This window comes from Manis pentadactyla, chromosome 18 (genome assembly GCF_030020395.1).
Source record: "Manis pentadactyla isolate mManPen7 chromosome 18, mManPen7.hap1, whole genome shotgun sequence".
NCBI classification, from domain to species: domain Eukaryota; kingdom Metazoa; phylum Chordata; class Mammalia; order Pholidota; family Manidae; genus Manis; species Manis pentadactyla.
In genome coordinates, this window is record NC_080036.1 from 29406960 (window position 1) to 29422208 (window position 15249).

General features: G+C 49.4%; 1 protein-coding gene across 5 annotated transcripts in view; it reads left to right on the forward strand.

Moving 5' to 3' along the window:
* Positions 1-15249, forward strand: part of SH3GL3 (SH3 domain containing GRB2 like 3, endophilin A3) — a 72414-nt gene that overhangs the window by 47597 nt on the left and 9568 nt on the right. The window contains exon 9 of one of the 5 annotated variants that reach the window (XM_057494785.1): positions 5101-5165. The exons of the other annotated variants lie outside the window; for them this stretch is intronic. Coding sequence (XP_057350768.1) covers positions 5101-5120 — 20 coding nt within the window. The 3' untranslated portion in view covers positions 5121-5165. Of the gene's footprint in view, positions 1-5100; positions 5166-15249 lie in introns of those variants that run through there. 5 annotated transcript variants of the gene reach the window in all.

Sequence of the window (15249 nt, forward strand, 5' to 3'; positions counted from 1 at the left end):
GGTGGTATTTCCCTCCCCTTCCTTCATTCTCATTGACCCTTTTCATCTGATTACTCATATTATTTTTTTAAAAAGGGAAACGTTTTTTAATTGCTTTAATTATCCTTCTCTATTCCTTCTGATTTTTTGCTTTTAAAATCCTACTGGGTGCTGAGCCTTTGGGCTCGGCTGTGTCTTATCTCTTCCTTCTCGCTTTCCATATCTCTGCTCGTTTACTCTGCTCCCTGAGGAAATTTCACTTCATTACTTTTTTCTTTGGCTGTACCCATTCATTTATTTCACTTATCTATTGAATTTCTTTTTCCAGTTGAGTTAGCTTCCTACTGAGGCTCTAACAAATTGTTGCCAACCATGCAGCTTAAAATAACAAAACCCTGTTATCTGCCTTACAGTTCTGGAGGTCAGAAGTCCTAAAATCGTGGCCAGTGTTCGTTCTGGGGGCTCTGGGGGAGAACCCGTCAGCTCGCCTTGTCTGCCTCCTGGAGGCAGCCTCCATCCTCTGGCTCGGGGCCTCTGCTTCTCGTTCAAAGCCACGGCGTCACGTCTCCCAGCCTCGGTCTGACCTCTGCCCTTCTTGTCCCGTCCCCTTCTCTGACTCTGACACCCCCTGCCTCATTCTTCCGAGGATCCTAGTGATCACACGGTGATTGAATTGGGCCCCACCCCGTGATTCAGAGTCATCGCTTCATCTCAAGATCCGTGAGTCAGTCACACCTGCAAACCCCCTTTTGCTGTGTAAGGCCGGTAACGTATTCATAGGTTCTGCGATCAGGATGTGCACATCTCTGGGGGGCTTTTAAAAAATAGCCCTAAGTGCAACCAGTGTTGAACAAAATAGCATTTTCTCACTCATGCAACGATCCCGGGAGAATACTCCAAGGGGATGGGTGGTTGTCCTCCTTGGAGTCCCTCGGGGGCCGAGGCGGAGGGACCCCTGCCACTTCCATCATGTGGCTCCCAGGTCGTCCCTCCTGTTGCCGCTCCAGCCAGCAGAAAGGGGACAAGGAACAGAGGTCTAGGTGTTCCCTCTTAAGCCAGCCAGGCGGAAGCCACACACGCAGTGCTGAGTTGAGTTCCAGTGCTCAGAACTCATTCCAGTGCTGAGAACTCAATCAGTGACCCCACGCAGCGGCAAAGCCAGTTGAGAAATGCACTCTGTATACTGGAAAGCACCTGGCAGGTGCCAGGCCATGGTGAGGGAATGCTGCTGGTGGGAACGGCAGGGGAGCCCTGCTGGGGCAGAGAAAGGGGTTCCTGGTGGACCCTGGTCTCTCTGGGGCTTGGCGGGCATCTCTTGCCCTTTCCCTGTGTGCCCCTAGACTTGAGCTCTCTCGGGTCTTCCGTGTCTTCATTTGCATCGGAGGCGGACTGTGGAAAGCTGCCTCCCGTGGGACTCGCATGTGCTGCTGCCCGGGGGCCTGGAGGGCTCCTCCGGGTGCAGGAGATGCAGACCCTTTTGGGTTGGGCCTGCACTGCCTTCCCTAATTGTGCCCTCAAGAACATAAAGAGCTTCGGATAGCATCTGCTAGGCAGCTCCGAGTGCTGGTGATCACACCCGGGGCTCTTTTGTAGATCCTGCCCTTAAGACTTCCTGGTTTCTTTCCTTCCTTGTCTAACCTTCACACTTAGGGAGGCTGCCTGGAGGCCCTCCGGAACAGCAGACTTGAGTGGGACCATGGCACCTTTAATTTGATCACTGCTGCAGACAGGTGGCTTCCTTTGGCTCAGAGAAGTCTCTGAGAACAGTTTGGAACTGCCTGTCTTTTGTTCTTTGGGGGTACCGAAACAGTCAGCTTTTCTGGTGTGTCCTGTTGGGACACAATCCCTGGTTTTTCTCTCTTCTCTTCTATCTTGTCCTTCTTAGAACAACTTTCAGCTAAATCAGGGAGTAGCTGACATACACGAATATTCTGCTTCACCCAGCTTTTTTCTTTGAAGCAACCGGTGTGTGGCATGCTTTCAAAACTATCATAGGCAAAAGTTTTCCCAAGTATTTGCCACGACCTAACAAGGGTCACTGGCTTTTACACCTGTTGTGTCCCTTCTTCATCACTAGCCATGGAGCCAGCGCCACGGATGCCAGCTCTGGTGACAGCACCACCTCCCTCCTGGTCCCCGTTCCTGTACTAGTTATAGTAACGGTGGTTTCTGCTCACAGAGACACAGAAAGCAGAAGCTCCAACAAGGTAGGAGCCGAGGGTGGAAGTCCAGGGCCAAAGACAGGCTCTTGCAGAAATTAGCCCAGAGGGACTCACGTCACCGCGCTCCCGTCCGCCAGCAGGAGCTTAGTCACGGGAAGACACGTAGCCCCGGGGGCGGGTGGAGGTGAGCTGCAGAGCTACGCCCTACCTGGAGCTGTGTTATGTGGAGGAAGGCAAGGGCAGCTCGGGGGCCAGCCTGCAGTCTGTGCCACACATTCTGCCACAGCCTTGTCGGAGGACATGTCTGTCTCCCACTGACCTCTCCCTAGGGTCCTGCACAGTTCATTTCCATTAGAATGTGGTACCACGTGCCTCCTCCCACTGCTTGTGGGAATGGCATTAGGATAACCTGGGGGTCGGCAAACTCTCTGTAGAGGGCAGGACAGTAAATGCTGTGGGCTCTGGGACTGTGCTGTCTCTGTGGAAGTACCCACTCTGCTGCATACAGGGCGAGAGCGGCCACAGACAGTGTGGGAGTGAATAGGTGCAGCTGTGTTCCACTGAGGCAGTAGTCTGCCTAACAGGCCATCGTTTGCTGACCCTGGGCTGACTCTTGGGAAATCAACTTATCTATCAAAATTAATAAAAATGTTTGTGCACTCTCAGTGGCTTCATCCCTGGAAACGTATCCTGAAGAAATCATTTATGCAAAAGTGTATTCCTGTGTCTGTTACATTACAGCACTATCTAGAGAAACAGAATCATAAGGGAGAACGACCTGATGGCCAATATTTGTTTTTACATATATGTTAGTAGTAGGATAATGGTTAAGTAGATAATGGTACATAAAATGGGATATCATGCATCTATTCAAACTTATTAGTGTGGAAATTACGTAGAAATATAGAAGTGTGCACGGGATGATATTAAGGGGAAAAGGAACATACAAAGTCGTGAGGATACTGTGGTTACAGCTTTGTGAATCAGTGTCTGTCAGCAGACCAGGCTATGTGGTAGGATTACGGGCAATGTTTTCCTTTTTTCAAGGTATTCTTTAAATTTTATTTCAATAAGAGTATTTGCGTAAACAAAAAAGTGTTTAATGGAAAAAGTGGTGACTATTAAAGAATAGGGAGATTTCCTTCTTTAAAGGAACTGTGCACCCCATTCCATGCCCCACCTTCCCTGGCTTCCAGGAAGCTCCATGCCAGATGCGAGCCACCGCTGAGTGACTGTGGCTGGAATGTGTGCCCCCCGCCCCTGTGAGGTGACCATGCATCCCAGTTCGCTTGGGGTGGTCCCAGTGCACGTCTGTGCTCTAGTAGTTTTTAATAGTGCCCACTTTTACCCTAAAATTTTCTCTTGTTTGGATGAGAATATATTATTTTTCTATTTTTTCTGGCTTTACTTTTCTATTTCTGGTCCTGAGAAACTCCATTCTGAAAAACATATATTAATGTAAGCCATTTCGAAATTTCTGTTTAGAAAGAAGATGGATATAAACAAACTCATGAAAACCTTTGAAAACGGGTCCAACCGCAGCTGTCCCCTGGCCCCGCTGTATTACATCTGAATGCAGCAGAAGCTGCAGACCCCAGGACCCCGGGCTCAGTCCCTACCCCAGCTCCTCTACGCTTCCAGCCCGCGTCCAAGCAGGGGGTGGTTCTTGCAGGCGGGGCCTTGGGTCAGCCCCTGAGACGCCCTGCTGCCGTCTGCTACAAGGCGGGCTCACTTTGTTTTGATGGAGGCGTCTTCACCCACCTGAAGGGGCTCTAACCTGGACCTCTCAGGTGGGCAGTGTGGACAGAGCTGTGCTCTGTAAACATGGAGCAGTATTTTCATTGAAGTATCAAATTAAGGGTAAAGGGACATAGCATTCGAGTGCCAAAACTACGCCAGGTAGTAGTAGTATTTGGTGCTTTATGTACATAACTCATTTCAATCTCATAACAATATTGCAAGAAAGTGATAATAAAAAATAAATAATAATGTAACAATACAGCAGTTACACTTATTGAGTAGTTACCACGGGTCAGGTAACGTGCTAACACATTTTATAGATGGGGCTGTGGAGGCTCAGAGAGGTGAAGAGGTTTCTTCAAGTTCGCATACCCAGAAGCAGCAGAACTGGGCACTTGACCTTACAGATATTTTATTTTATATCATTAAGAGGGAATACTGGGGGATGTTATAAAATGTTCAGGAACCTCAAGAATGATTTATTTCCAAGATTCTTGATCACAGGGAAGCTGTGACCAGTGAGTGGCCGCACAGGGAGTCTGTTGTGTGCATCTGACTTGGAAGAAGAAAACACTGGTGGACAGTGAGTTCTGTGGCCTCCTCACCCAGACCCTGCGTGTCGGTGCTTGGAGCCCTGCTTGGCCAGCAGCTCAGTCCCTAGGCAGCTTATGTCGTTAGAAGGGTGATGGTCAGCCAGGGGGCACACATATGCCAAAGGTGGCATTTGGAAGGCTCCACATCCAAGAACTGCATGCTCGACAGCTGAGGACCCCATGGAGTGCTGGGGGCTCACCCTGGGGCCTGTCCTGGCCGCCTTGTCTGTTTCCCTTGGCAGTAGCTTTAGTCCCCAACCCCAGCACTGGGCTTCATTGATTTGTGGGTGAAATTTGTGAGTGTAAAGGGGCCCCATACTGTTTGTTTCTAAGGCACTGTTTCAAAAGAAAATGGCATTTGATAGCCTGCATTAGTGGAACATTACTTTCCATTAGGATTCTAAATGATTTGCACAGAATGTTTATAAAGCGGAGGAAAATGTCAAGCATTTCATTAACAATTTAAAGGAAAGCTCACACAATTCTGCCAGAAATGGATTCCAAGAACACTTTCTTCATCATTTCTTCTTTCTAAAGAAAGAGAGGGAGAGAAATGGAAGGACATAGGCCAATCAGGCAGAACCATAGTGGGGCTGAGATGGAATCTTTGGTCATATCATTTCTAGGTGCTGCAGAGAATGAATAAAGTGGGCCAAAAATGCAGAAGGAAGGGTAGCGGACATCTCGTCTTAAAGTGATGGATTCAGACGCAGCCCCAGCTCAGGCCTGTCCGAGCCTGCGAGCGTGGGGTCACGGCCCGCCTTCCGTGCATTCTGCCCGTGTCCCAGGGAGAACAGGAGGCCCAGGGCAGTCCTCAGATGGAAACGTGTGCCTGATTGTTCTCAGAAAACCACCAGTTTTGAGGAAAATAGCATAGGAACTTGTCATGTGTCTTTCTTACCCTGGGTAATTTCTATTGGTCTCCCAACTATCACTTCCTGAATTAATAACTTAAAAGACTAGAGGACAAAGTATAGTTTGCATTTTTTATCATCTCATTTAGTTATGCAGGTTTTTTTCACTGAAATTCTTAAAGAGGGTACTGCTTTATATAATCACCACTAAGGGTTAATCAGCTCCAAACTGAGATGGACTTTACAAATGCGGAGGGCTGAGATTGGTGAACCAGCGTGGGTTCCAAATGCGTGCTGCGGGCATCTCAGAGTGAGGCAGAATAAGTCTGCAGCGGCTTACATTCAGACATCCTAACTGCCTTTAGGTGTAAAAGAGACTTTTATACATTTCTTGACACTCCCAAGGGGCTCGGAAATAATGTCTAGAGCCCAAGTCACTCCCTCACTGGGGCAAAATCTCTAGGATTATGTTAGAAAATAAGCATTTATTCGAAAGTACAGTGTGAAGTTTGAAACTTAAGAAGACCAGTACTTTGCAAATGGAAATACATGCATTTAAAAAATACATGCATTTTAAAATTTCACACTATAGTGACAATGGTAATTGCTCAGCCAACAGGTTTTTCTGTACTTTTCTTTCTTTCCCACTCTTTTCTTGTTCTTTTTTTTGTTTGTTTGTTTTCCTGACACTGGCCATTCCCCCCATGTCCATTTTGGTATATTATCAGTAGTGGCTCAGAATCAGTTATTGACAAGAGAGAAATAAACAAGGAAATGAGTCCCACAGTGTAGGTCAGACTCCACCAGTTATTAGCTGTGTGTTTTGGGTGAATTCCTTGACCTCTCTGGACTGACTTGAACTTGTCCCTCAATGAAGTGATTGGACTAAATACATTCCAAGTTTCTTTTCCAGCCCTAAATTCTGTGGCTGCAATATTTATCTTTTGTAAGCACTTTGCATTCTAAGTATTTTCATAAGTACTTAGCATTTGAAAGCACATAGGTTGAATATTTTATGATGTGTTTTTAAAATGTTATTAGAAAAATTTAAACATAACTATGATTATTATTGTTGATTAGTAGCCACTGAGGCAGGAAAGGGGCCGAGCTCTTTTTTTCAACCTGAAGGAAGTTTTAGAGGGGAAGGTTTTCTTACTGCAGGGAATGGTTTCCTGTATTTCTTCTAAATATTTCGTAAGAGTTTTTGAAAAGGCTGTAAGATGTAACTTCTAACTTAACTGTGGACACTTTAATACTCTTTGGCTGAAATAGTTATATGATCACATTGTCTCAAATGCTGCATATTTCTAAATCGTAATAGATATTCTACAATGATACATTCAGTCTTTAAGCTAAAATTTCAAATACCATCATCTAAATATTAATGTGTACTTACATTAAAAAAAATCAGTGTGGAAGTCCATTGCTTCCAGGGCTGCTGTGTAGCACAATTCCAGAGGGCCTCACGTTTGAATCTACACGAATGACACCCCATGGAGCTGACCGTGGGGGTAGCCTTGGCGGGGGAACCCCAGTGCCAGATGACGGGAATGAGAGACACAGGGAAAGTGCAGGAAACCAGTGCCAGGCTGGGATGAGGGGCTGACCCCAGACCCAGTCAGGAGCACGGCAGGGAGAAGGGAGTTGGTGGCCGGCTGGACACCTGCCCTCGTCTGGAGGGGCAGCCGGTCATCTCAGCAGCAACCTGTTGCCTGCGAACGTGGGCCTCAGATGGCCAGCCTTTCCGATTCTTCAAGAGAAGCCAGACATCACGTGCTTCTGTACCCACTCCTGGTTTTTAAATATTGGCACCTAAGCCACATTGTGCAGCGCCAGGAGCAGGCCGATCCAGACAGAGGCGCAAGCTGGTCCCCGCGCTCCTGGCCAGAGCCTCCGACTGAGGCCGCTGCTCGTTTCCCCGCTCCCTTTACCCAGAGTGGCAGAGCGACCCAGACACCGGCCCTGGCAGGAGAGGGTCACCTCCCAGGAAGCTCCGATAAGCACATGGGCCGCGGCTTCTGGGACGTTTGCACGTGTCATCTCGCAGGCAGGTGGAGGCTCTGTAAGGTGGGGCACAGGCCACTGGGGAAGCCCCTGCAACGTGGCCTGGGTGAGTGTGAGCATCGGTATCAGGGTGAAAACAAATCACACCACTTACCGTGTAGATTATAATGATTAAGCTGGAGTTCCACTGGCAGGTGGTTCAATAAATCACATCTGTGGAAAAATACAGAGTTCTAATTTCTAGTAAGACAGTTCTTAGACTTTTTTAGACTTAGTTTACTACTTAGCTTAGCTTGGGCTGCCCTAACAGAGTACCCTAGACTGAGGGGCTCACACAGCGAACACCTATTTCTCCCAGTGCAGGAGGCTGGAAGTCCAGGATCAGTCAAGGTGCCGGCAGATTCCGTGTCTGGTGAGGGCTCGCCTCCCGGATTGCAGATGGCTCTCCTCCTGCTGTGTCCACACACGGCGGCTCTCGCCCGCTCGTGAGGACTCCGCTCACGCGACCTAGTCACCTCTCCAGGCCCCACCCCTAATTCCATCACGTTGTTCACAAGGGCTTCAACCTGTGAATATGGGGGACGCAACACTCAGTCCACAGCATTAACCATACATAGATTGAGGCTGAAAATATGCAGCTAAGAAAATAAGGGATCTGAAGTTTCTTCCAATCTGTCTACCAATGGACAGAAATGGTATTTTAGACATACTGAACAAAACAGTTTTTTGGTGTTTGTCAGTCACACACCAATGCTCTGTTTGGGTCAGCTAAAGGGAAAGTGCTGGCGTCAAAGGAATTTTGCTGCAAGAGCTTGTGATTTTTAGATTGGAAAGAAGAAATGACCATTTTTAAAGGGTGCTTGAGCCAGATATGCGTGTTCTAATCCAAAAGAGATGGTATCTTACGGGGTGGGCGAGCTGCCTGGCCCAGAGCACGTACTCAGTAGCACCTGGGAATGAGTGAGCCGGAGTCAAACCAGAAAGTTCCAAATCAGTTTCTTGCCCTGATAAATTAAGAGATGAACTATCTAGTCAGATGGTGCAGGCATGGCATGCTCAGACCTCGGGGGGGTCTTGGTCGTGGAGCCCAAGCCTCCAGAAGGAGACCCAGGTCCCGTTCCTGATGGGGCTGCTGCCTCCGCCCCTTCACAGGAAGCTTCCCTGTGCCCTTTAGTGGGGTGCCCCGGGAGGCCGGGTAGTGTAAGTAACAAGGAAAGCCCTCTGAACTCCCAGACAACAAGCCCACCCTGCCAAGACAGGGGTCCCCCGCAGGCCTTCTGTAAACTGGGCTTTGGAGCTGGAGGGGCCCGAATCCGGGCTCTCACTGCAGACCTCGGGGTCTCAATTTCTTCCTCAAAGGAATGGGAACGGTCACCCCCTCTGCACAGGGTTATTCTAAGGATTAGATTAGATTGTGTCAGGTGGAGGAGCTGCGTGGTACTAGGCCCAGAGCAAGAGCCCGGGACTCGGCTGCTAACGTCGAGTGATTGGTTCTCTGATCTCCCAGCCTGCAGCAGACGGGAAGAGGCAGATTTTAGAGAGGCCTGAGGGACTGCTTCGGGAAGGCCCACTGACCGCAGGCCGCAGCCTGACTACAGGGGAGGCCAGAGACAAGCTATAGAAAGCAGGAACAAAAACTCACAAGGCACAGCCGTGGGGGGCTTTACTAAAGGCCAGAGAGCCCCCCTCAGGTCAGTAGCTCCTGCTGGGCTCCGCGCCTCACACCCTGATAGGCACTCATGTTGGCAGCAGTCATGGGAATTACTTCTCTCTCCATCCCCCCAAACAGGACGGGGCGGGGAGGCGTGGCCGCCTGCCTTTCAGTCGGGGTGCCCTGGTCAAAGGCTTCCCGGTGGTGGACTTCCCAAAGCCAGGCAAGTGGGCACAGCACAGCGGGCGCCTTTGGCCGTCTGAAAACAGCCCACGTTCAAGCACAGGAGCCGCAGTTTCAGTGCTGCAGAGGGAAAGGCACTCCCCTCTCCCCTGCCCACTCCTCCCCTTGCACCTCTGCTCCCCTCAAAGTCAGGATCAGAAATGCAGCCTCGCGTACTGGAGCCCAGATGCTGCCTGCGGCAGAGAGAGCGCAGGAGAAGGCCAGGCTGCCCGCTCCACCCTGGCGTCCAGTCCACCCGCTGCTGCTAGGCTGCTGTTCGTTTGTTTTGTCTTTTAATTGAAGCCTAAGGCGCTCCCTTTGAAGCAGGAGCAGAGGGTTGAGGAGAGCAGGACAGAGAATAAGCGCCTGAAGGACATCCCTCAACCAGGTGCGGCAAGGTGAGGTGGGGCCTGTGCGGACCTCGGAGGACCAGGGAGGGATGCAGGTGAGGATGCTCCTGGGGAACCTTCCAGGGCCTGGGAGCTCCCTGGGGTGGGCCCGGCTAAGGACCAACAGGCTCACCGAGCCCAGGGACCGCCCCTGCCTTGGCTGGGGTTGGCTCAGAAATTGAGTGAGGATGAACTCAGAGGCTGATGTGCAGAGTGGCCACAGGACGTGATGGTCAAGTGCTAGGCAGGGGTCCAGTCGCAGCTCAGCTGCTTAATCGCTTTGAGCCTCTGTGTAGCTTGGTTTCTCCCTCCTTAAAATTGGGAGGAATAATGGTACCTAATCAGAGGGTTTCTCTAGGAATTAAATGCACTAATATCTCTGAGGCGCTTGGAATACTGTCCTGGTGCACAGTGAACACTCACAGCTTCAGGCTGCTGTTTCATCCCCAAAGCCGACGGGGCTGAAGGGTCGTGGGACCAGCCCTGCCAGAGGGAGGCGTGCCCAGCCTTTCTGGGGATGTGAAGCGCCCTTTGTGCGGGGGATTAAGATGAGGAGGCAAGGGCGCTCCTAAGAATTTTCCTGCTATTAAAATAAGAATGGACCCTATATTGTTAGAAACTGGACCATACTTTTGCCAAGAGGGAAGGGGAATTATTTTAGGGAGGGTGTGATGTCCCCACCTGTAGCTTGCTGCCCGTGCGGTACTTCCTACCCAGCCACCTCAAGCTCTGTGTCAGGGTCTCCTTGTTTTCCTCCCCTAATGGTGTGGAACAGAGCTTGAAGAGTAAATATTTAACCGGCACCGTCCCTTTCCTCTGTTAAAATAATCTTTGTTTCAGTGCTTTAATGAGGAAGACTGTTGTTTTTCCCACCTCTGCTCTCATGTTACGCTAAGCCAGGTCTTAGGGGCAGGAGAAACGGAGCCTGGCCTCTGGGCCAGGGCAGGAGGCCGCCTCCTCGCAGGGCAGCATGGGGTGGGGTGGGGCTGCCCTGCCGCAGCGCTCACACCCATGTCACCCGCGGGCGCGTGCCAGCCTCTGGGCACCAGAGAGCAGGGAGGCGGGGGGGGGGTCCGAGGGGCAGCCTCTGCAGCCCCCGGGAGAGCAGGGGCCGGCTGGCAGCACGTGGGTGACCCTGGGCAGGACCCGCCGTTCTCAGGGAAGATTTTGACCCTGGCCCATGGGAAGCTGGGCATCTGGGCACCTGCAGGTGTTCATGTCCTGTCGTTAGAAGCCCACAGAGGAGGTGTGACCTGTCCTGCCTGGACCTGTGGATGCCATCCATGGGCACCTGGCAGACGTGTGGGCAGAGGCCTCACTTCTCTTTAACTGAACCGAACTTGCCCATGAGCCTCCATTTGAACCAGTGGTGGAAACAACTTGATCTTTTTTCCATTTCTGCTGTTGGCTCAAAAAAAAAATTAATTTTTTTTCCATTTCTTCTAATAGTGGAAAAAAACGTAATCTTGCCATTTCAAGGTAATTCAGTCTCTTTCCATAGAAAGTGTAGACAGTCCACTCATTACTCTGTCGAATAAGGATTCAAACCCAGTCAGTTCGGCTGAAGTCCCCCGTCGGCCCTGTTGGTTTCCTCAAAGGTTCTGTCCCGCGAGATGCTGCCTGGGCACACGGGGGTGCACGGGCCACCGTGGTGGCAGGTGAGGACGTGTGTCTGGCTCCCAACTGCTTCCACAACGAGTAACTCACCCCTGCAGGCCCCAGGCCCCTGGGGCTGTCAGGTCTCCGCCTGCTGAGCTTGCATGCCAACCCCCTGCATCTCTGGTCCAACGTCCCCCGAGCACCTCCTTGCTTCCTGCTGGGGCCCCCGGTTCATGGGGAGCCAGGGTCGCCCCCTGTTCCCTCAGGGTCCCTCTCTGGTCACCCGCCCCACCATTTCCACTGTGCCCACCCCCCTGGTTGGTCTAGGGCACTTCGGGAGCCCGCCTTCTGCCCGAGTTCCAGGGCTGAGTGGGGCCGTAGACCCCCGTGCCTGGGGGTTCTGGGGAGCAGCAGTTCAGCCCTCTTGACCATCCTCCTCTCTCTCTAAGACCCTCCTGGCCCCGGGGAGGCTCATACTCTTCTCTGGGCAGCAGGAGCAGCCCTTCCCTCTCAGCAGCTTGGGACAGAATTTCTGTGCTCTGAGTTCTTCGGCCTCTGGTTCTGGGAACCCCCTCTCTCTCTCTCTGTGCCTCTCACATCTCATAAACGCCTACTTGGGGCTGGCATGAAACCCGAGGCCTTGTTTTTTGTAACACTTCACACCTGAAATGGCATTATTTTGGACGTCAGTTGCTACCCACTGACAGCTTGGTTCACGTGCGGGTGCCACCTCCCCCTGAGCAGAGGGAGGCCCTGGGAATGACCCGGCATGGACGAACACGGCCCCTGCTGCGTGTAGATCAGGGCAGCCAGCGGGCTCTGGGAGGTGTGGGTTCCCCGGGGCTGTGCTGCTGAGAACCATGCTCTGGGGGTGCGGTGCAGGGGTGGCTGGAGAGCCAGGTGCACCCGCCCCCCCCTGCGTCAGGGGCCTTACAGGGGTCTTGTCCAGGCGGTGGCCTTGGGAGAGAGGCGGCGCGGCGGGAGTGTGAGGGGAGGTGGCCATGTTCCAGGTCGTGTAAAACCAGGATGGGCGGCGGGCATGCAGTGTGCTGCCTGGCCCTGCTGGGGCCCCACTGAGAGATGCCCCCTGAGGGAGGGGGCTTGGCTCTCACCCCCTCAGGCGTGGACAGTGCCTGGAGGGTTACAGGAGGGCTGCCCGGTCGGAGACAGGGTGCCACTCCGGGAGTGCCGGCGCCTCCCCGCCCCACCTCACTCCACCCGCGGGGACACCGGCTCTGTCCGCCCTGCTGGGACCCGGGGGACGTGGCGAGGAAGGAACACAGGTCTCGGGCAGGCCTTGTCTGAGCTCTCCGTTGAAATCTAGAGATGGGGTGAAAGTGAATGTTTCATAGTAAAGATAAAGGAAATAAAAATGGCAGCCATAGTGTAAAATGGCGAAGTAAGACAACACGCAGGCATTTCCATTGTGTGAAGGATGAGGCTCCCTCCCAAAAGGACAAGAGGCTGGCATGGTCCGGCCCGGGGACTGCGCCGTCCTGCCCCTCGGGCCTCACTCTGCTGGCTGACAGAATGAGGCCGTGAGCACGTGGCCGTAGCAGGGGTGGGGCTCCCCTGCTCTCCTGCAGGCCTGACCACCTACACCGACGGTGGTGGCCTCTGTCTGCATGCTGGTCCCCATGTAGTGGGGGTGTGGCTTCCCTGGGATGGCATTTAGCTCCCCTCTAGCCCCATCTTCTCGGGGACAGTCACAGGTGCGCACAGGTGGTCCACGCCCTTGACGCCTCTGGGTAGGCCGTCACCCCACTGGGCTGGGCAGCCCCTCATCCTCTCGTCTTTGGTTTCCCTACACGGGACCATAGAGGCTGGTGTCCCCTTTAGGGCCTGTTGGGGACTGGAGTGGGGTGAGCACATCTCCTTCCCAGATACACTTAAGTCACTATCATAAGCTGTTCTGGAAAGCGTTCTAGGCTCAGAGGTCCACAGGCCTCGATAATTTGGGGCAGTTTTCCCCCCAAATCTTCGAGTTTGAATATTTTAGAAAATAGAAGAAAAAAGTATAATTTTATAGAGCTGACATGCTCAGATACCAAAACTTGACCAGAATTTAAAAGGTAAGTAATTTTATTTTTAAATACAAATGCACACGTCTTAAATAGTAACAAATCCAGCGTAGCTACAAGATAAAAGTATGACGCGTGAGCAGGTACGCTTCCTGTGGGGCCTGCAGTGGTTGTTATTCATTTAAAAATTATTCTAAAGTTAATCTTATTAATATTTTAAAAAATGACCCAGTTAAAATCAAAATGAAGTTTTTTTTTGTCGGGGGGAAACTCAAAACATTGATACTAAAGTTTACCTGGTTGAATGATTTCATGAGAACAGGACTTCTGATCCAGTTACCTAAATGGATCAGTGGAACAAAGTAGAAGATTTTAAAATACCTCTAACTGCACACGACAAATATATGACAAAGATAAAAATAGTGTTTGAAATCAGCGGAGAAAGAACAGAGTATTTAATAAGTTATGTTGCTATAACCATTTAAGCATTATTAAAAATAAATAATACCTCTCAGGTAAAATTCAGCTGGGTTAAAAGTAAAATTTTTCACATGAAAAAATCAAATAATTTCTAGGATAAATTTAGCTGAATATTTATATGTAAATGTAGGAGAGAAACCATGAGTGAAAACTGATGAATTTGCATCCGCCATGTATGATTTCCGTAGGTTATGCCGAAGCAAAGCAGAAGCCCCTTCCCTGCCCCAGCCTCAGCGCACACCGAAAGCAAAATGAAAAACAAAGCAAAACAAAACAAAAACAGATAATAGGCTGGGAAGACTGCGTGTGCCAAAAATGACAGATAAAGCATTCATACTTCAAGTATAAAAGAGACTCCTAAAACTCTGAGGGCAATAAAGATTAGAAAGATAAATTGACAATAAATGTTATGTGTCTTGGAAAAATGTCCTGTGAATAGCAAATTCCCTTCTAGACATTTACCCTCAAAGGAATTAATTGTGCACACATTTAAATTCACATATATTAGGATGTTGTACAAGGGGTTACCTGTGAAAGCCAAGAGAGAACAAAAGAAAAAGACGGAATGAAGAAAAGAAGGTGGGGAAGAGGAAGGGCCTTATGTATCCAACAATAGGAGATTGGCTTAAGAAATTATGTTACATTGGTAGAGTTCATTGCTGGCCCTGTACTTAAATGCAATCTGGAGAGATATTCACAATAATATGTATAGGAGGATTCTTTTCTGAAAACAGCTGTATGTAAATACTCAAATATATTCATAAGAGCATCTGGAAGCTTCTACGCCGACATGTTAATTTAACAATGGCTATTTCTGGGTTAGTGAGTTACAGTTGACTTTCCTCAATTTTGTGTACATGTCTTTTTTTGTGTGTGTGTTTCCTTTGTCCTTCTCATTGGTACTTTATTTTTTTTATTTTTATTTTTATTTATTTATTTATTTTTTATTTATTTCTTTTTTTGTAGATAATTATTTTTTTATTGAAGGGTAGTTGACACACAGTATTACATTACATTAGTTTCAGGTGTACAACACAGTGATTCAACATTTATATACATGACAATTCTAGGTACCAGCTATCACCATACCAAGCTGTTACAATATCTTGACTATATTCCTTATGCTATTCATTACATCCCGGTTACTTATTATTTTACCATTGGAAGTGTGTACTTTTTTTTTTTTTTTTTTGTGAGGGCATCTCTCATCTTTATTGATCAAATGGTTGTTAACAACAATAAAATTCTGTATAGGGGAGTCAATGCTCAATGCACAATCATTAATCCACCCCAAGCCTAATTTTCATCAGTCTCCAATCTTCTGAGGCATAACAAACAAGTTCTTACATGGAGAACAAATTCTTACATAGTGAATAAGTTACATGGTGAACAGTACAAGGGCAGCCATCACAGAAACCTTCGGTTTTGCTCATGCATTATGAACTATAAACAGTCAGTGCAAATATGAATACTCATTTGATTTTTATACTTGATTTATATGTGGATACCACATTTCTCTCTTTATTATTATTATTTTTAATAAAATGCTGAAGTG